The following is a 22,831-nucleotide window of genomic DNA, read 5'->3' on the forward strand; positions in this document are numbered from 1 at the left end:
GACAATCTTTTTAAATAAAGAACTCGAAAAAAATGGTTAAAACTGTTTAAAATGTCATAATTTTTTTCTTTATCTTAAATCAGGTTTAGTTGATTCATTTTCATTATTTTGTTATTTTATTTAACCAATATTATTTCAAGAATTTGATTTTTCTAATTGATTTAATTTTTTTATCCTAGCAGCTAGCTCTCTACTACTCTTTGTATTCACTATTTCTTAATATAGTAAGTAAAAACAACTTAAAACATTTAAGAAATAAATTTTGCTTCTTTAGATAACATTGTTTCATATTTTAAATATTGAAGTTGTAAATCTTAGATTACACTAGGAAGGGTATATCTTTAATTGAGTAAGTGTCAAATATGCACAAAGGGAGACTTTTGCACAAAGACACTTTTGCATGGGTTAAAATGTTTTTACTATATTATTATTGTTTTGTTTAATTTTTACAATCACTGTAACCTCTAAACCTATTTTAAATTATTATTTTTTAACTATCAGTAACTTTTATTTATTATTATTTTACTATTTCCTTTATTTATTTATTTTTTTATTTGTTAATTTCTAACTATCACTGTTACCCCTTGATCGGTAACTCTTTTTTAAATTTTTGATTTTATTTTTTTTTTACTATCACTGTTACACCTTACCCTTAGTCGGTATTAAGAAAAAAAAAATTTTTTTTACTCTTGTGCAAAAATCTCTTTGTGAAAAAGTGACCGTTTGTGCCAAAATTTTAGTGCAAATTTGACCTCACTTTAGTTAGATCTTTAAACTTCTTTCTTTTTTCATCTCCTTTTAAAGTATTTAAAAAATGTTAATTCTTTTCAAATTTAAATATGAAATCTTTAAAATATAATTTTTTGATAGTTTAGTAAACATCAGATATAGAAGCATACATATACAGCTTTCTTTTTTTAATTTAGAATAAAAATGAAAATGAGGTGTTATAGATACTAAAAACTAGTTAGAAGGTTAAAAAAAATCAGCATAACTCAGGATAGTTTAAGTTTACTCAGAACAGTTTTTGATCACTCAGGATAGTTTTCTTTTTAGACTTATAAAGTGGCAACCCTTAAATTTTAAATTAGCTTAACTTATTTAATTAAAAGCTAATTTACAGCTAATGACTATTTTATGATATTTTATTAATATTTTGCAGCTCATCAAAAAACTAAAGTACTCTAAATGTCAAATACAAGCTTAAGGTTTCAATTTATTTTACTATATTTTTTAAAGAATGTAATATTTTAAACAAAAGTTTATTCTAATGATTTTATAAAATTATTATTCTTTTATTAATTTTTCTATTATTTATTCAGTCTTTGTATTTTTTAATCTAAAGTACTTCAATTGATTTTAAAAATAGATAGTTGGTTTTTTAATAGATTAAAAGAAGATAATTTGTTATTTTTGTTTATAAAGTTAGCATAATTTGTAAAATATTTTATAAAATTAAAAATTCAGTGTTTCTAAAACTATTTAAACACAAATGCTTCTTAAATTCAGTAATTATTTCATATTTTATTTAACAAAAAATATTAGATTAAGGCCATAGGGGGAGGTCCAACATTTTTTTTTACAAAAATTAACTTTGGCTTTTTAATGAAAGCTTTAAGTGCAAACTACAAGCCAGTTTTTATAGAATTCAAAAACGTCATTTAACTTTTGAGATATTTAATTTTTCAAAAAAACTTTCCAATATAAACATATGGACGCAAATTTTTTGGGGTCAATTTTCTCGGAAATTTTAAAATCCACTAAAAATCTATCTCCTCCTTCATTTTTCAAGCAATCTTCTTTAAATTTTCAGGAAACATTCCTTATAATAAAAGAAAAAAAACGTTACTTAAGAATTTTAATAATTAAAAAAAAAATATTACAAAAAAAAAAAAAAAAAATGTTTTTTTTTCAAAAAAAAAAGTGTTTTACTTAAAATCTTTTTAAGTGCAAAGTATTGTTTTTCTTGTTATTGTATGAAGATTAGATTGTGAAAGTTTGAAGAAGATTGCTTGAAAAATGTAAGAGGAGATAGATTTTAAATAAAATAGTCTTTTTTTGCTACTATTTTAGTTTTCCCTTCCCATAGGGAACCTATTATAGGGAACTGGTCATATCTCAAAAAGTAATTTAAATTTTTTAAAACGATAAAAAGCATCTTGATCCTAAGAAAAAGCTCTATAAAATAAGATCAACTTGTAAAAAACATGGTTTACCCCCCCCCCCCCCCCCATGACCTTAATTGTATGTTTTAATGCATGTTACATAATGGCTTCTAATCAATTTAACAAATGATACTATTTATTGATTAAGGTATAAGTAAAAAAGTGACAACGGCGTGAATAAAATGTTTTAATGCACCTTAAAACTAAATAAAACTCTAGAAAACTTTTTTTTTAATATATTTTTTTGATAATCATAACAAATTTCAATGCTTCTTGATCTGTGGATATAAAATACATGTTCACTGTTCAGTAATGTTTTTTAATGGTTTTGTTACTTGATAACTGATAACTGTATTCAGTTGCAAAAATTAATCTGAAAAACAATTAATGATATTAAAAACACAAAACAATTATTTTTGTGAACTTACTTTTAGTAGATAATACTAATTATATTGTCTTACAAGATATATTAATAAAAAGAAAATTGTTCAAGGTTCTGGATAAGTAAATCTAACTAAAGTTATTGTTTTTTGGTATAGCACTAAAAGTTGAATCTCTTCAAACTAATTTTGCAAGCTTTTTAAAAAGAGTTACAAGTTTAAAAAATCTTTTTTAGAGAAAATATTCAAGTTGATAACTCTTTATAGTTACCTAGTTGTGTAACAATGTAATTTTTTATTAAAAAGTAAGTCATTATGTATTAAAACAGTATAGGCCATAGGGGGAGTCCATTTTTTTACAAGTATTGGAATTGTCTGAGCAAGCTTAACATATGAAAGCTATAAGTATAAACTACAAGCTAGTTTTAATAGAGTTAACTAGCTTGACTTAGTTATACTTAACATTGAGAAATTTAAATTTTTCTAAAAAGTATCCAATACAAATGTAAGAACTGAAAACTTTTCATTGTCAATTTTTTTCTGGAAATTAAAAAATCTATCTTCTTGTCTATTTTGAATGTTTAGGTAACATTCATTATATAGTTCAAAAGACTTTAAATGTTCAAATTTAAAATATCGTGCATTGGAAAATATTTAATACTAGTGATGTACTAACTATAAAAATTTGAAGAAGGTTGGTTATAAAATCAAGAAGAGTATAGATTTTTAGTGAAATACATTTTCCTGATTTTGGTTTCAACCTTTTAAGAGGAACTTATTGAGCTAACCAACTTTGATATCTGTATCTCATAAGTTACATTGAATTTTGTTAAGCTGTAAAAATGTCTCTAGGTAAGATAAAACTCTACAAAATAAGATCAAATTAAAAAAAAACAAGGTAGTTCCCTATGGTTTTTGGCTAACTTATGTAAAATAGATATAATCTCTATGCTAGACAAGTATAAAAATTAATTTAACTAGTTCTTTAAAATTCCATTAACTTTTCATTCAAACTTTACAATAAAAATTAGCATGTAAATGATAATGATTAATTTTATTAATTTAACAGTCGCTTGGAACAAGTTTTCTCCTTGCTTGAAAATGGCTCATCAGCAATAGCAAGAAAAGCTGCAGCTAAGCAAATAGGAGATGTTCAGAAGAAACACCCAGAAGAACTCAATGCATTACTTATAAAGGTTTAAAACCTTGATTTTATTTATTTTAATATTTTAAGCAGTTGTAAGAAATTTGTAGTTATTTATAAGTTGAAGTTGATAAACAAAAAGTCAGTTGAAGCTAAAGCATGGAAAACTATGTGCTGTGTGACAAGCTCAAAGTTTCTTAATCAAAAATCAACCAATCATTGGATCATCAGAGGACAAGCTCTTGGTAGACTGACACCAAGGTTTTGATTTTATTAAAACTTTTCATCCCTAACTAAAGAAAGCTACAGTTTGTCAATCTACAAACAGTCATTAATTTTACCACAGTACAGTATCCTGATAAGTTGTGGTCTGATAATTCAATTGTTATGATCAAAACTTAATATTAATAAATGAAATAAGGTTTTCTCATATTTTAAGAGTATAAGTCAGGGTTGCCACACGTTCAGGAAATCAGGAAAAACTGAAAAAATGACAAAAGTCAGGTAAAGTCAGGAAAAAATGGAGGTTTTTGAAAAAAAATCTGGAATAGTCCAGAAATTTGACAAAATTTAAAAAAAAGTCAGATTTTGTCAGACTTATTTACAAAATTCCTTATTTTCCAAAGCCTTCAAATAGTATAAATTAATTAAAAATCCTTTAAAGTCAGACTAAAATTGCAAAATTTTTCTTAGAAATTTACAAAATTATTTAATTTCCAATGCCTTCATCTGGTATAAGTTAATAAAATATCCTTAGTAAAACTGCAAATTTTTTTTATTAACATATTGAACAAGTATCCTACTTGAACAAGCAGTTTTTTATGCTCTTTAGTATTGATGATCTGTGGCAAGAATACTTCCATAGTGAAACTGTGATATATACACAAAAATGTTATTGTATTTCTTTAGTAATTTTCTTATGCCGCCTTTTTTGACATTTTACCAGAGTACCCAGCCTGTTGTTGCCTTTATGCATGATAAGATTTCATGCTTGGTAGTTAAATTGCTGTGCATCATTATGAAAGACGTGATAGTTATGAACCTCAGCTTAACCAGTTATTTAAAGTTGAATTAAATGATCAAGCTTCCCTAAAACCTGTCCTTGATTCTGGTTGTGCTGCAATCAATTTGCTTGCAAATTTGAGGAAAAAAGACCTAGTTGAGGAACAAAAGGTGTAAATTCAACAAAAGATATAGATTATTTGTTATAAAAGCGGTAGAAAATCTCTGGAGCAGAATGGCTGTTGGAAGTAAATTTGTAAAAAATATGTCATGCCTAAATCAACATAGCCTTAAAAAAATTAGGAGTCACAATTGTTGTTTAGCATTTTTAAAACATTGTGAACTCCTTAACATAGTAAAAAATGTGCTCCAACTCTGAAGGTGATACCAGCATTGATCATGCCAATTCGATCATCGGACCACAAGTTTCGGTAGACTGAGACCTAATAAGGACGAAACCAGTCTCAGCCTCCCAAAACTTGTGGTCTGATGATCAAATTGGCATGATCAACCTTATTGTTAAACTTGAGCTTGTTTCACGGCAAACGAAAATCCAGACTACTGCTCTGCAGACTTTTGCTGATGTTTTTTGTTGATAGCATTGATCAATTTAGAACTTCGGTAAATTGTACAATGAATGCATTAAAGTTCAAGAGCTTCAAGCAAAAGGAAGTTTGTTTGGACCAGTTCTATTTAAAAACATCAAAATTTCCTGCCAAATCTTCTCTCGGAAAGTTGTTGCAACCATTATTTGTGTTGCACAATGACCAGGCTCAGGTCGAACTAGATGTTTTAACAAAGCTCTGCTTGAAAACAGTATGAAATGAAAAACTAATAAATCCAGAAGAAAAGTTAAAGATTATATGTATGCATACAAAGTAGAGCTGTATCAAGTTAGAAAATACAAATATTTTGCTGATAGAGCTGTATACTGCAAATACATCCATCATACACAGATGGTTCAAGTGATGTAATGGAAGTTAGATGATTGAATTCATCAAAAAAAACTTTTGTTTTAATCTGTATAAAAATAAGAATGGAAAATTTATATAGTTTCAAGTGTATGATTATGTATTTTAGAATAAGTTTAATTTAAGAGTTTAGATTTAGAAAAGTCAAGAAAATTTTAGTTAAAAATCAGGAAAAGTCCAGAAATTTCTCTCAGTTTGATCTGTGGCAACCATAAGTACAAAAAAAAAATATATATATATATAAATTAAACTAAAAAATTGCATAATGAATGCTATATAGCAGTAGTTTTCAAACTTAAAAAGCTATGCACACTAAACTACTGAAAAATGAATTCTTTGTACACTAAACTAAAAAACTATGAATTTTTATTAAAAAACACTATTTTTTTATTCTTGAGTATCTTGATATATAAGTAAGGTGTTGAGAACTGCTAATTTATGTTATATTAACTTTTTATTTTATGATGAAAAAAACGTCAATTCAGGTAGGCACGGTTACCACTTTACCTGGAAAAACCTGGAATTTAAGAAATTTTGAAAACATCCTGGAAAAACCTGGAATTTTGAACAAAAAACCTGGAAAAGCCTGGAATTTTTAACAATTTTAACATTTTCAGAAGTAAAATTTCAGTTTGATTCAAAAAAATTATCATACTTACAAGATTTTTTGTCATCATAAAAAAATTTTTCTTTTAAAAAACACATTTAAAGTAACTTTCAGTATCTTTTTAATGTTTTTATACTATTTAACACAATTTCTTACATTAAATTTAACTTGAAACTAAAAATAGACCCAAAAATGTGTACTTTTAAAAACCTGGAAGAAATTTAGAAAACCTGGAAAAAATTTTGAAAAAACTAGTGGCAACCCTGGGTAGGGAGAGGGTAAGGAACCTTTTTTACACTTTGTTTATCTTATTATAAACATCTTGAACTTAACTAGCAGTTGCTTTTTACCGTTTTATAAATTTCAAATTATTTTTGAGATATGAGAGTACAAAGTTGGAAAGTTCAATAGATTAATAATGAAGGACCAAAGAAAAAAGACCAGTAAAGACTTATTTGTTAAAATTATATTTTCTACAGTTTTTAAGCAATCTTCCTGAAACATTCTCAGTTTAATTACATGATGAAAAAAAAATTGGAATTTTTTTATTAAATTTTTTTTTTTAAATATTGGTCATAAAATTCTAAATTTTATTTCTTACAATAGGTTTTTTTATATTAATGCAAATAACATTCCTACAATTTTGATGTTAACGGACCAAAAAATGAAGGAAAATAAAGATATTTAATAAAATTTTATACCCAGAAAACCAGCAATGAAGAAGTATTCTCCTACACATTATTCTTCGAAACTTATAACACAACTAATGATATCTCAAAAGTTAATTATTAATTTTATTTTCTGTAAAAGTATCTAATAGTATGTAGTTATAGCTTTCATATAAGGTGTAATATTATATGTTTAGAATTTTAGAAAACAAATAAAGAGATATTAGCTACTAGAGGAAAAACAATATATTTAGAATTTACAACGTAAGTTTATTATGCAAACTTAGTATTGGTCTAATACCTCTCAGTGCTTAATATTCTATTTGAATAAGATAGAAATAAATATAAGTATTCTATATGAATAAGTTTTTTTATATAAGCACTGGCAAGGCCTAAGACCAAAACTTGTTTGCATACCAAAGTCTTGAAAGAATATATAAAAGGTGTAATATGACGTAAATTCTGATAAAAACGTTTTTAGAATCGTCTATGGCCTTAATAAGTATTTCCGTCTTATCAATTTTTTGTGCACAGAAGAATAATATTTATAATTTAAGTGTGCATAGGTGCACTCTGTGAAGAGAACTTGTATTGATTAAATAAAGACCTCGTTGGTGCTTATTTAAAAAATCTTGTTCATATAGAATACTTAAATTTATTTCTATTCTTATTCAAATAAATATTCAAATATTCAAACAAGACTTAAAATATAAACATGTTAGAATACTATAAATATGATTTCAGGTAGAAGTCGGCAAAATGTCTGATTTATTGATTAATTTAATTATTAGTTGAACATTTTTATAGGTTAGCAATGGAAAAAGTACAGCCTGCATCACTGTTTTTAGCTTGAAAACAATTCACAAAATACAAACATTAAGCTTTTTTCTTAACAAATGTGCTCTCAATATGTTATATTAGTTTGAATTTTTCCAAACAGTAGTACTTATAATCTTAAGCTTCCATAGTTGTTTTTAATTTAAACTACATTTAAAAATAGTTTTAATTTTAATTATTAAAAAAACGTACAGTTTTCAAAAATTATTCAGTTATTTTCAGCTGAAAATTATTTTCTAATTATATGTTTGGATCGTAAAAATACTCTTTGTTAAACTTGGCCGATCAATTAGAAAAAATTAAATTTGTTATAGGTAATAAACTAATAAAAGCACTGTATTTGAATTGTAGTTTGAGATTGATTGGATCCGGCCTGATCTCAATTTGTGGATCATACAGATCACTAGTTTAAATTAGTACTTATTTAAAAAAATACAATTCTCTATAAATTTATTTCAAAGTGTTCTTGTTGTTTGAATAAAAAAATCATTTGTAATTAAACTTCTCAAGAGTAAACTATCTTGTTTTTTTACTTGATCTTGTAAATTTAGTCCTAGTTAGCATAACATTTTTACAGCTAGAAGGTATAAGATGGTTATTTCAGTAAGTATTATAAAGAAAGGTGAAAACTAAAAATTTAATAAAGTTTTAGCTGAGCTTTATAATATTTATAACAGCCTTATAGAATTTTATTAATATATACACATAAGGAATTAAAAACAGTGAGATGGGTATTAAAAAAAGTTCAAGTCTAAAAAATTGCAAAAAAAACTAATTAATTTTAATATTTCTTTTACAATTTTTAGCTATCTTCTTTTTTTACTTTCAATTAAACTTAAAGTTTTTAGATTTGAGAATCTTCTCAATCTTCAGAGGTAGCTTTCATTTTCAGATAGTGGATTGTTTTTTGCAAAATAAATTATATTAGAATAAGGTTTTAAACTATTTAAGATATATTTTAGATTTAAGATAAAATTTAGACTTAATTACTACCTGCTATATGTATAAAAGTACTTGACACTTTTTACAATTATAACTGTGTTACAGTAACATAATTGTTTAATACTCGGTAAAAACTTAATAAAAACGGTATTTATGGTTCATGCATTTAGCTTACATACTTAAAAAGAATCGCAACTTTTTAATTTTTTCAATTTTTACGTAAAATATTAAAATACTAAAAAATCTTTTATGTGTCAGCTTCTTCCTTATACAAAACATTCAGAATGGGATACACGAGTAGCAGGTGTTGAAGCGATTGAAGCTTTAGTAATACAAGTAAAGAAATGGAATGTTGATAGTAATGAATTGTTAAAAGAAGGTTAGTTTTTTATATAATTAATTGTTGTATGTTTTTACAAATACTTGTGAACTTAAAAGTAATTTAAGTATATGCTCATAGATAACTATGTTTTTCTTGCTAAAGATCTAAGCAGATTATCTAATGTATAATTTGTAATGTGAATTTATGTTATTTATGATATTAAACGTTTTTAATTATTGTACTTACTATATAAAAGTTAACATATATTTAAATTTTTTAATACTTGTTTACTGAAAATTACAAATAAATTAGACAAATGTTAGAACATGACCTACTCAGTAAGATTTATTAACTTTTATTTTATAAGCATAGTGGTTGAATAGTTGTTCCAAATCATTTTAATCAATATAATTATTTGATAAGATTAATTTTGATCTACCGCATCAACAAAATTAGAATCCAGCAGGAGCAGGATCTGTTTTAAAATTTTGATCCAGCTGGATCCAAATCGATTAAATAATTAAGATCCAGCCTGATCTAGATCAAATTTTAAAATCAAATCCTCCAATTACTTTCAGTTTCTGGAATATCTAATGTAAATTTGTAAAACTTTTAGAACATCTAGTGTAGGTTTCAAAAATTCCTGCAAAGATGCCCAAGACCTTTTTTGCTTTCTATCACAAAATCCAGAGTATCAACTGAATTTTTTTTTTTAATTCACTTTCCAAATCTAGTGGTCTACCGAACCTACGATAGTATTATCCGGGCGGTTCCTGATTTGGGGAGGACCCATTTTTGAAAAACTCGATCCTAAGCTATAATAAATTTTCTTGCTTCTTAGACCTTAACATATGTGATATGCTTGTCTAGCTCAGTGCACTAGATATTGCATTACAACCAGTCAATATCGTCGATCAATTTTTACCAATTCCAAGATAAAGTTCTACTAAAATGATGGGTATAGTGCAGATTTAATTTTGCTAAGCCCACTTGTCTACAGACAGACTTACCCACAGCTGGTATTGGTTATTTATTTTGTACGAACATTGCTTTAAAACTTTTTTTTGTAACGATTTTACTGTACAGTACCATTGGTTATTATTTAAATTAAGTTTAAGTTGGAAAATTAATATAAATCATTTAAGTATTTGTTTTATTTGCAACTTTAAGTGTAACATAGTTTTGATATTATTAAAGAAGATGATTTGAAAATTTGTGAAAAGCCCTTGATGAATTTTGATGAATTTGATATTGAAGATCTTTTATTAAATTCTAAGACTATGGTTGCATCGTCTGGTGATCACATGAACATTGTAAATGACAAACTTAGTAAGTGAAAAAGAATTTTTTTTATTTGTTTAACTGTTAAAATTGTTTTAAGGTGTAAATTAGTTTCACTTTATAAACAACAAAATAAGTTAAATTAGATACAGTTTAATTCAAATGTTAACATTTTCAACTTCTTACAAAAAGATTCCCTCTTTAAAAAATATCAAATCATTTTAATTAATTTTTAAAAATAAAACTAGAAGTGCTTTTTAAAAGTTGTTTATCCTTTATGAAAATAAGATTCAAAACATAATTTTTTTGTTTTTTGAAATATTAAAAAGTAGTAACACTAGATTTTATAGTTATTTTGTCAGGTAGTGCTAAAAAGTAAAAAAAAAAAAAACATAGTAAGGTCTATAATTTAAAATTAAAACAATTTTGTTGAAATGTTATATCAGGTTTTAAATTTTTTTGAAATTGAATTTTTATTGTTTTAACAGTACAACCTAATAAAACTATAAAATATTTATCTTTTGCTATTCAACATATTAAAAAGTATCATTGTTAAAATACTACAAAAATACTTAAAAGTTATGGATAAGATTAGCTTTTAAAGCTTTGATAAATCTTTTGAATATCAAAACTAACTTGCTTTAATATTCTTTAATTAAAAATTTATTTACTTATGTATTAAAAAGAATTAAAATTAGAGCAAGTTCGTTGTCTTAATTTAATATTTTACCTGTCAAATCTCCAGGATCTAAATATCAACTGCAAAACCAATAAACCAATTGTATTTGTTTTTAAACTTAAGTAAGGTTATTAATCCATTTAATCAGGCTAACTCATACTAATTTGAAGTTTGTAAAAAGCTCAGGCTAACTTATAGTGTTTGTGCTAGTTTGCTTGAGATATTTTAAGATATTATTTTATTAACTTTGTTTTTTTTTTTGAAAATAAGCTATATTTTTGATTTAATTAAAGTTTAATACCTACTTTTTCCTGATTTTATAGTATTACAGCTCAATTGAAACTCAAATGTTTCACTTATCTTACACTAAAACTTAAATTAGTTTTTAGATTTAAAAATTAATTAAATATAGGAACTCTTGCTGAATTGCAATAGTTTTTTGTTACTGTTGCATTATATTTTAAACAATAATTAATTAAAATAAATATAAATATCTAATATCAAGTTTAGTTTAGCTAAAGTAATTATATGCATTTTAGGTAAACAAAGTAGATTAAAAAATCAAAGAAAATATATTGATCAAAAGTTTGGTTTTGGAAACAATATATCATGTAGCTTGTCAGTATCTTCATTAGTCAAGTAAGTTAATCATGTTTAATCCATTTTGTAAATAAATAACTAAAAAGTATTTAATTAAATTATTATAATGTAGATTTTGATCAAAATAATTACAAGTAAATATTTTTTAAATTTTCAATGAGTTTGTAAAGCAAAACCAATCGTTCTAAAAGAAGCTGTTTTTGTTTAATGCTATCTAAAAAAAAAAATAAAAGCTCATTTTTACTATGCTTTTGACCAAGTAAAAGTTTGTTCTCTATAAATCAAAATTGTAATAATCAGTTTATAATTGTGAAAATTGTTTAGTTTGTTCTTTTTATTTATTTTTAATGTTTCCATAATATTTGTTTAACCAAAACACTAATATATAATCTACATGCAGTACTAAGCTTATATAAGGGTGGCTATTCACCCTGGAATCTTTGAAAAACCTGGATTTTAAAATAAAACTTAGAAAATATATATTTTTGGAAAATCTGGAATTTTGAATAGTTTTAACATGAAAGATAATGAAATATAAATTATTAATCAAAGTATCTATTATATGCAAAAAGTTGCAGTAATTAAATCAGTTTTTTACCTTAAATTTGTTATAGAATGTAATCGGACAAAAATATTTTCGACAAAAACCTGGATGGAAATCATGATATCTGGAAATTAAAAATACCCAGTGGCCACCCTGTTATATAAAAAAACAAAAACAATTGTTTTATGTAGTTTTTTGCTAAAATTTTTGTTCAAGTGCTTAAAAGTTTGCGAATTTTTAAAAGAAATTTGAAAAATTTATTTTTTGTTGGTTAGGTTATCAAATTGTGAAGTTATTTTTTATATAAAATTGTTTTTTTTTAATTTGAACATAATCTAAGACTGTATTGGAAAAGTAAAAGAGTTTGGAAGTAAAAATGCTTAAAATTTTTTTATACTCTAAAAGAAATCTGAGAATTGTATTTTTTTGAAAATATTATGAAATTGTGATAGTTTGTATAAATAAACATTGTTCATTGTAACCTTAATTTTACTATAATCAATGCGTTATTGGCAAAATGTCAGGGTGTTTTAGTACATATACTAGAAATTTTCTAGTAGAAATGTTAAATGTGTCTGTAGTGATTACATGACAGTTCAAATTCTTATGACTATTTAAAGGGGTCATATCTAATATATAGTGTGAAAAAAAAAAAAAAAGAAGTATCATTAGTATAATACATCATCACAACCACTCTATTAGTCTAAGTAGTTTTATTTGCTTATAAGCCCAGTTGGACATCGACCAACAAGGGTTAGAAAATGTCGTTCTAAACTGGGGCATGTCAATCTAAACATTCAACCATTTGCGTACCCTTTCTTGTTAAGTAAAAGAGTAATTGTTAAAATTAATTACGGAATTATAAGTATTTTTCTCTATACGTAGAAGAGTAGTTTTATTAAAGGTTGTCAAAATCTTGTGAAGTTTTGTTTTAATCATTTATAATACAACTCCATATTTACTTAGACATAAATAGAAATACTTTGAAACTAACAAGTGAGCATTTACTATTTAAACAAGCACTGTTGTATAACATAAGGATTTGCATATTATCAAGAAAACTTCTTTTATTACCAAACAATCCACAGTGGGCTGAAAACAGGGTTCAAGCGGCCATTGACTAAAATAAATTTTGCTGAAAAAAAATTTAAACTTAGTTAAACAGAACTTGATTTATTTGTTTCAAAATTGGTTTTTCAAATTTTCTGCTTAAAGTATTTTATGTAAGCTTTAATCCAGTCAGTTTTGCCTTATACAGTTTAAAACTACTCAAAATTCTTGATAGTTTTTGTCAAAAATTGCTTGCAGAACGTTGAAGAAAAATACCTGTAATACTTATTTGGAAATACATTTTTACCATACTTCTAAAATTTGGTTTAATTTGTATCGAAAAATATAACAAGTTAATTAAAAACTAAAATTTATTAAAAAAAAAATATATACAGTAATCTTCCTTTATTGTACCAACATATGTTTCTGTGTGTTAACGAATCAACAAACTTCAAATGGGTTCTGCAAACAAATAATTACTGTAATGTAAGAATAGAAGCTTAGATTAGAATAAAGTAGGTGTGTACATGTTTTCATTAGAATTAAAATAAAATAAAATAATTTCTACAAATTCTACAGGTTAATAGTTAATAATAGGTAAAATACTTAATGTTAAATCCGACTGTTATAAAACTATATAATGTTTGTAATTAATTAAGTCTAAACTGAATAAAGTAAACTAAAATACACAACAAAAAAACGAATCATAATAAAAACAAACCACTTACTTAAATAGAATTCAAATTTTATCGTTGTGAACGAATGAAAAAATACATCCAATAATCACGTTACAATATATATGAAGATTAAGACAGTAATTTAATTTGTATTATAAAGTTATTTAATTTAGTCTTTATGTTTGGGAAAAAAATTAAAGTGCTTTAATATAAAAAAAGTAGTATGTAATCTATTTTGAATAAAAATAGAACCACAACCGTTAATTAATGAATCAATAAAATTTAACAACGGTAAAGACAATAAAAGTCACAGGAACTTGATGTAATATGTGTTTTATATATTTAAATGTAAAACATAATAAAATCAAAGTTATATACAATTAGAAATCAAATTTAGTTTAAATGTAAAAATTGAAAATGTAAAAATTTAAAATTTAAGAAAACAAAGCACAAAAAACTAACTTGTTATTAAGCTTACAAAGCACTGACCGATAATTAAGTTACAGCGACATACATGAAATCACAATGACTTCAATTACATAAATATTGTATATAATAGTTATTGAAATAATTAATTGTTGTTTTATAAAGTGGCAGTCGGGTGTTTAAATTAAAGATCCCATACACATATTTTAAATATTTAATAAGTAAACTGTGTTATATATGAAAGTTAAAATGCAAAACATAAAACAACAAGGTGGTCATATGCTAACTAAAAACCTGCAGTAAAAAAACCTCAAGCACTATTGGGCGTAGTAGGTAAAAAACCACGGTTTATCTATGATTTGAATACGTCTTCCAATTAAACTTAGAACTTAACACATAAAGATATGAAGAATTATAGTCAGAGGGTAAAGTGAGTATATGAAATGTCGGAGAATGGAAAATGTCATGTGTGAAATAAATATATGAATAATAAATGGATAAAACTATATTTTACTTAATATATATTAATATAATTATATATCCTAATAGAATGTGTGTGTTTATGTGAAAGTTGAATGAAAAATATGAAAGGTGAGAAACCGCCAAGGTGTTGTTTGAAGAAGAACCGTCGGTTGTGTACACAGATGTTTGAAATTTCACGTCTTTTATTTAGTAATTGTTTACTATCTTCTGCTGAAATTGCCATTCGTTCAAGGTTGCATATTTGGCAAATCTTGCTCGCGCTACTGATGTTATTGTTGGCGTGGTGAAGGATACTCCATTCCATTTCTGCTTTCGTTCCATACCTTTCAAAATACTGCCAAACGAAATCTGACAATCTTGTGCTATTCTTTTTATTTACATGTTTAAAAGTATACTTATGCCCTGTGTACCTACTTTTATAAGGCCTCCTGTCGAACCAATATACACTTAATACTTATTATTATTATTATTATTATTATTATTATTGTTGTTGTTGTTGTTGTTGTTGTTGTTGTTATCTTCACTAAGTTTACATTTAACGCGCACCTTATACACGACATTTTTAATTAAACAGTAACCATGTAACGGACAGTTTAGCTTATTCGACTTACGACAGTTACAATTTTTAGTTACATTGTTCTTAAATTTAAAACCACGTTTAATTACTTCATTGCGATTAATATTATTGATATTTATATTATTCTGATTACTACAGTTATTATCATTATTATTGTTATTATTAATATTACTATTATTGTTACTATTATTGGTTATGCTGTTGTTATTAATACTCTTATCATTATTGTTATCAATATAGTTACTACTATTGTCCTTAATACCACTATTATTGTTATTACTATTTTATTACTGTTACTATTGTAACACACAGAAAAATATGTTGGTACAATAAAGGAAGATTACTGTATAATTTTTTTTTATTTATATTCCAGTGAACTTGTTTTACTAGGATCTTTTATTAGAAAACTATTAAATCTATACTTTGAACAGGTAAAATTTATTTATTTATTTTTATTTTTAAATATTGATACTTTTTTCAAAAAAAAAAAAGCAAATAGGTATTAAAATATTTCTAAATATTGAAACTTAAAAAAAATAGTTATATGCCTATCGATGATTTTTTTTGTAGATTTGTATATGAAATCTTTGTCATATTTGTTAAAACAAAAAATACTTCAGCACTAAGCAATTGAGACGTTCTCTCTCAAAAATACCCTAATATAGCCTTGATACACCAATAAAATTTTCGTAAGAATAGCAGTTTTTTAATGAGATAAATACATTTATACTTTTAATTTTTTATAGTTAACCTTAAACCAAAGAAAAGTATTCATAGTATTTTAATCAAAGCTTTTAAAGGTATCTTTTATAGCAGTTGCTTTAGGCCTTAATTACGACATAAATTTGAGGTTCTTTCGACTTGTTTTTGTAATTCAAACCAGCAGAAATTTGCTACATTTAAGCTTACATAACTTTTCATATACTTTAAGCAGAATATAACTAAACTCAGTTTATAAAAGAGAAAGCCCAGCTCTAAACAGCTGAATAAATATCTTGGTTTAATTTTTAAGTCACTAAAATGGCCAATAGCCACTTGCCAGCCCACTGTGCAATAATATGTTTAAAAAAATAGTTTTTAACTAAATTAAATTTTTAGGGATGATGATCTTGAAATTTGTAAAAGTGAAGAAGGATCTAGCAAAAAGGTAGTTTCATATTTATATATATATATATTCCAAGTTTTTTAAAAATCAATTTGCATTATAAATAGAAATTGTTATTTTTTTCTCAATAATTGTTTAACTGTTAATGAAAGTAGTCAAGGAGTATTAAGATGATAATTGGTTGGTATTTTAAAAAATTCCCAACTAATAAAGCATACAAAAATATTTAAATATGAATTAATTAATAGGTTGAAATTGAATCAATAAAAGAAGAATGTACAAGTTTGAGTAGCAGAGAAAAAAATGTTGCAATGAGGCGAGCTAGAATGTCAAGAAAACAGAAAAACCGTGAAAACAATTCGTAAGGCAGTTTATGGATTCCAGTATATTTAACAATTAGTTGTGGTTGTTACAAAAAAAAATACATTTTCTGAACTATGTAGTTAATAAAACTTTTTAGTGTTTAAGTTTAGTTTAAACATGTTTAGCTAACTCTTTTACGATTCTTTTTAAATTTACTACTTTAGTTCTTGAATATTTTTATTATTTGTTTTATATATTTATAATTGTAGTCTTAAATATAACTGTTTTGACATAAATAAAATTTGTAATGCTAACCACTCATTAATCCCTATTTTTACCATTTCTAATATATTTTCATTTTGAAAACTTTACTGATTATGAAATACAATATCAAGATCTTTTTTATAGAAATTTTGTCAATGTTTTTCTTAAAACTGAGCTTCTGATTTAGATAGTAATAACTCTATATTAAATAGGCGTTTAAATGCCAATCATAATTACAATTCAAACTATAATTAGTTTTGCCTATCATCAAATATGTTTTGTATTCTCTTTAGTTTACAAAATCACAATTGTAGAGATTTTCTTTCCAATTTTTTATAGCTCTAAACTAGTCATTAATTTATTTATGGAAGCTGGTTATAACGTTTAAAAATAAAATAAAGCTATAAGTAGTCTTGCCTTGTATTTCTCCAATAAAAATCATATGTTCTTTAAAGATATTTGATCACAAAAGTATAGGTTAAATATCTTTTAGATATTAATTAATCTTTTGTACTGATAAACCCACTTAGACAATACGGTTAAAAAAAAGCAAGACTATTTAACTGGATTGACTTTAGTAAATTTTCTTTCCTCAATACATATAACTAAGCCAATATAATATAGGATTTTTAAAAGAGAAAAAGTGGGTGCCTTTTAAACATATAACGTTTTTAAAATAAATAAAAGTAATATAGTTCGTTTCTTCAAACTTTTAATTAGTAAACTAAGTTTTGGTCATGGCATCGTCAGTACTTATATAAAATCTTATTCAAAAATAAATTTTTGTTATTAGTTTATTTAAGTTTTAATGTAGTCTACCTCTTGTAACAATTTGTATAATTATGCTGTATAGTGATACCAATTGTTACACTAGTCAAACTACCTTAAAAATTGGGTTTTAAACTTAAAATTTTAATATTTTTTTTACTTTGTAAGATTTTCTGTAGTTAAATTATATTTTATGTTCGTGACTATCATTTATGGTAAACTAGTAAAATAGTTTATACTGAAATTTTAAGTATAATATATAATTAGTTTAAGGCATTTAAAATTATTTTGAATCTCATACGACAGTTTCACGTGTCGCCACCAACTCCTACGTTAATTAACGTAACTACTGATAACGTTGATATATATAGTTATGAGTATTTGTTATTACTAAATTATTTTCTAACTAATTATCAAAATAAATATAGTATTGATGAGGAACCTGTAAGAAAACAGAGAAAAAAATCCTCAGATAATGTTTCAATAAATTCAGATGATGATCTTGAAAATTGTCCAAAACATAATCCGAACCAAGATGAAGTGAGTTTATTTTAAGTACTATAACTTTTAATTATTAAGTAGATATATTCTTTAATATCTAAAAATCTCCTAAATGTTATAATGCAAGACGTAAATAAATAATTCACAATTTAGAAAAATACTATTTTAAACTATGTTATTAGCTGTACTTTATTTTCTGGAGTTAGTAATGTAATTCAATATTTACCTTTTGATATTTGATAGTAACAAATAAGGCCATAAGGAGCGGCGGTTAAATAACTTTTTTCACAATCTGATCTTATTTTTTAGACTTTAAACTAAGCTAAAAGTTGCATTTTACATAATTTTAATATTGAAAATAATTTTTGAGATAAAGCCGGTTAAATTCGAAAAGTACAGTTAGGTGCCTTATGGGAGGCGCATAATAAAAAGGTAAAATAAAACTATTTCGCTAAAAATCTATCTCCTCCTACGTTTTTTAAGATAAACACCTTAAATTTTTAGGGTATGTTCCTTAAAATATTTAATAATAAATGATGAACTTAAAACGACCGACAGCAACAGCATCCGAGACAACCTAAGACCGGTTTCGTCCTTATTAGGACTTATGAGACAGGTATAGTCCCGAGAAACCGCTGTTGTGATCTTACCAAGCGGGCTTAAATACAAAGTACTGAAGCGACCGTTTGTGAGTTAAGTTAAAAAAAACTGACACAGCTAAATCATTCACAGCCCAACGTCTCAGACATTGTCAGCTTATTGTGAGATTATATTCTGTGCTTGTTTGATCAATACGTTGTATTTAAGCCGCCTTGGTAAGATCACAACAGCGGTTTCTCGGGACTATGCCTGCCTCATGAGTCCTAATAAGGACGAAACCGGTCTTAGGTTGTCTCGGATGCTGTAGTTGTTGGTCGTGGAAAGTTCATTATTTATTGCTGATGGCGCTAACATCTCAACTTTGTTGATGATGGCCGAAATAGATATTGCTTAAAATATTTAGAAATTTCTATAACAAAAAAAAGATGATTTGTTCTATATAGATTTGGATTTAGCTAATAACAACACAAAACAAAATGGCGCTTAACAAATGAGGGTACAAGTAATAACAAAAATAGAAATAAGTGATAAAATAATTAATACGCTAAGTTTTAAAATAAAATTTCCTAAAGTGCGGGCAGGTGTAGAAGAGCTCTTGTCTTTTGTTTAAAATTCGTTTCTTATTAGCAAGTGCTATTTCTATTTTTTCCAAATTGCAAGTCTTACAGATTTTACCTATATTCTTTATTTCACTGATCTTATGCATTATGCTCCATCTTAAATCGTAGCAGGTGTTATTGTTTTTAGTCTCCAAATGTACTTGGAAAGCTCTGTTCCCTTGTTATTTTCATTCTTAATGTCACTAATGTGCGCATACCATCTCTTTTTGAACTGGCCTCCTGTGGATCCTATGTATTCTTTTGTTTCGATCTGACTGGTGATCGTCGCCTTATAAACAACATTCCCCTGCAAACATTTGCCACTAGGGGCAGGAGTCTTTGTCGCGGCAGTTGCACGTTTTATCCTCTTGGTTGTTCTTGTGATTCAGTTTATTTAGTATCTTCTTATTGTGGCTACTTATTAGTGATTTGACATTATCCATACAACAGTATGATATTTTGCAATTACAGTAACCTCTCGCTTATTTACGCACATTGTGTCCACAGAAAAACTGCGTAAAGATACGAGAGATCGTAAAGATACGAGAGGTACCAAATATACTTATATAATGGCTGTTTTTTGATATTACTTCTAGTTAAAAGCAGACTGGGGACTTTCTCACTTTTTAAAAATTTGTTTAATTATTATACAAATATAAAAACAAAAGATAATACTATACATATTTAAAAAAAGGGATTTTAATTTATATAAAATTTAATGTTTTTAGAAAATTTTTACTAATTTTAATAATAATTAGATTTTATCTTTATTTATATGTGATTTATTTGATACTAAACATTTATATTCTTTTCTACTTAGCAAATTCAATTTATAACTAAGCATTTGTGTTAAATGTAAGCTATATATTTATTAAGTATCACTGCTACTTTTTGCTAGGAATTTTCATAAGATTTCTTTTTTATATGTTTGTTCATATATAGGGCAAGAGTGCTATATTATTGGTTTGTGTTTTAAACTTTCATTATTTCATTATACTTTCATTATTTAACACAGTCATATTTCTTTCAGAATTATAATTTAAACTCTTATTGTTAACAAAATTTCTGATATACTGAGGTATAACTAAATGTTTATCAATTAGTCAAGGAACATAAGTTTACAAAGTCTAAAGGTATGGTATAGTGAGTAAGCATTTAAAAACATATTTTACATTAAAAATATAAAATAAACCTAATTTGTGGAATATTAAAAAATATTAAATTTTTTTTTGAATTTTTTAGAATTCTAAAATGCGTAACTAAACGAGAGTGAGTAACGTCACGAGTGCGTAAAGATGTGAGAGGTTACTGTACTTCTGTTGAAGATCTTTTTCATGCTCTCTGTTTTGAAATGTTTGTCAATTAGGTCTAAGAATTTCCTCCCAATGTTGGTTTTTACTGACTGGCAGTATGGGGGATTAAAGTACATAATTCTTTTTGTTTGTTTACGTTTCTTCTTGTCAACAGGGTTGGTTTTGTTTTCATATTCAAGCTTGTGTTTGAAGTTGGATTGGAGCAGCGCAATTTGGTAGCTATGTTTTGCATTATCAAAGGTTCTTAGGTCTGTGGACAGTCTTTTTAGTCTTTTCTCAATCATTTTGGGTAGGTTTTTCTTGATTATCTTCGGGTGGTTGGAGTTACTACTGATGTATCTGATTGAGGAGTTTTCTTTTCAGTATGGCATATGGCAATTGTTTGCGAGGTCTAGTGTGATGTCCAAGAAGTTGCTTAATAAAATTCTTGATAAGAAAATTTTACTTTTTGTAAATTATCATTGTTAGAATGTTAAAAACTAAAAGTAGTTAAACTTTTATGCTAGCAATAAAGTCGAGACCTGTTGTGCCCAAGGAATAATCCTTGCATATAACAAAAAAAAAAGACAAAAAACTGTTTATTGTTGTTTTTTCATCATAAAATTTTAATTTTGAAAAATTTAGTTGCCTTAAAGTTTTCAAAATATTGTAAGGATCATCTCTTGAAAGTTTTAGGTCCTAAAAAACGTAGGGGAAGATAGATTTTTAATGATTTTGATTTATTCGCTGTTAAAGTTTTCTCTACTTACAAGAAACCTATTATACGCTTCGACTGACTATATCTCAAAAGTCATTTAAGTTTTTAAATTATGTAAAAATCAACATTTAGATAGGTTAAAAATCTACAAATTAAATCAATTTATGAAAAAAGTGGCTTAAAGTATACATACCTTAAAGGATATTGAATGTAGGTAGTGATCTACCAGAAATATTAATTTTTAAATTTCACTCTGATAATCAACTATATAATTTATTCCTTTAAGAGAATCATTGTTTTAAACCTCTAAACATTTAAATTTATGTAAGTAAATAATCATAACTGACAAAAGTTTACTAATATAGTTTTTTTCGTTAAAACTAGTAATCCACTAAATTAACAAATTAGGATCGGAAAAATTTTGATAAAAAAAAATCCTGATCCAGTGAATTACTATTTATAAATAAAAATTATAAAAAAGCATTTAACTTTTACACTACGATTTTTAAAAAACTTACGAAAAAGTAACTATTTTTAGAAGTTATGTATTCCTTTTTTTTTGAAGTTATAATCTTGTTAATTAGACTTCCTTATAAAATTAAAAAAATTCAAGTTTAATTTTGAGAAGTGGCCCTTTAGAATTTTTATAAGAATTTAAATTGCTGGGATTCGAACTGTCGTATTTTGAAATGACATTTATGACTACTAACGACAATTTCTGAAACTTTTAAGATAAACATAGTCGCAAGACACTGCTTCAAGCGAGATAGTTAAAGCGAAATTTAGTACCTTTGAACGGAAGCATGTGTTTGTGTGTACATTAGGAAGTTTTTACGTAAACAAATCGTTCGCAATTCAATGTCTTATAAATTTTAAATTTCAATGTAAGATTATTTTCTACGTTCGTTTGAGTAAACACGACAATCCTAATAAAAATGAAACTGGTCGTATATTGTCTCGAAAACTGTTAGTATTTTTAGTGTAGTCAATATATTATTAATTGATACAACTGTTCAGAAACATCTCAGTTTAGCTAAAGATAACCGAATTACTGCTACTAGTAAACCGGTCAAATGTGTGTAAACTAAAGCCCACTTGGTTAAACTAAAATTTAAGTTTCTTGTGACTATGTCTGCTTGATGAGTGCTAATAATAAACTCTAGTCGTAGATTGTTTTAGAGAATGTTGTTAGTGGTCGTGCGGTGCAATCTAGTGCTCATTAATATTTAAAAATGCTTTTGTATAAGAAATAATAAAATGATGAAAAAGTTTTTCAAATTCAACAGTTTATGATTTACTTTAGTGTTTATAAATATTTTAAAAAAT

General features: G+C 25.7%; 1 protein-coding gene across 2 annotated transcripts in view; it reads left to right on the top strand.

Annotated features, from left to right (window-relative positions):
- The first annotated feature begins 1,160 nt into the window (after positions 1 to 1,160).
- Positions 1,161 to 22,831, top strand: part of LOC145830086 (TATA-binding protein-associated factor 172-like) — a 58,488-nt gene continuing 36,817 nt past the window's right edge. For both annotated transcript variants that reach the window (XM_082937974.1, XM_082937975.1), the window contains exons 1-8: positions 1,161 to 1,208; positions 3,615 to 3,741; positions 8,975 to 9,095; positions 10,236 to 10,367; positions 11,538 to 11,637; positions 16,454 to 16,502; positions 16,709 to 16,821; positions 18,224 to 18,335. In XM_082937974.1, coding sequence (XP_082794100.1) covers positions 1,189 to 1,208; positions 3,615 to 3,741; positions 8,975 to 9,095; positions 10,236 to 10,367; positions 11,538 to 11,637; positions 16,454 to 16,502; positions 16,709 to 16,821; positions 18,224 to 18,335 — 774 coding nt within the window. In that variant the 5' untranslated portion in view covers positions 1,161 to 1,188. The remainder of the gene's footprint in view (positions 1,209 to 3,614; positions 3,742 to 8,974; positions 9,096 to 10,235; positions 10,368 to 11,537; positions 11,638 to 16,453; positions 16,503 to 16,708; positions 16,822 to 18,223; positions 18,336 to 22,831) is intronic.

The sequence above is a fragment of the Thalia democratica genome, chromosome 2 (assembly GCF_965202585.1).
Source record: "Thalia democratica chromosome 2, ktThaDemo2.hap1.1, whole genome shotgun sequence".
In the NCBI taxonomy this organism is placed as follows: domain Eukaryota; kingdom Metazoa; phylum Chordata; class Thaliacea; order Salpida; family Salpidae; genus Thalia; species Thalia democratica.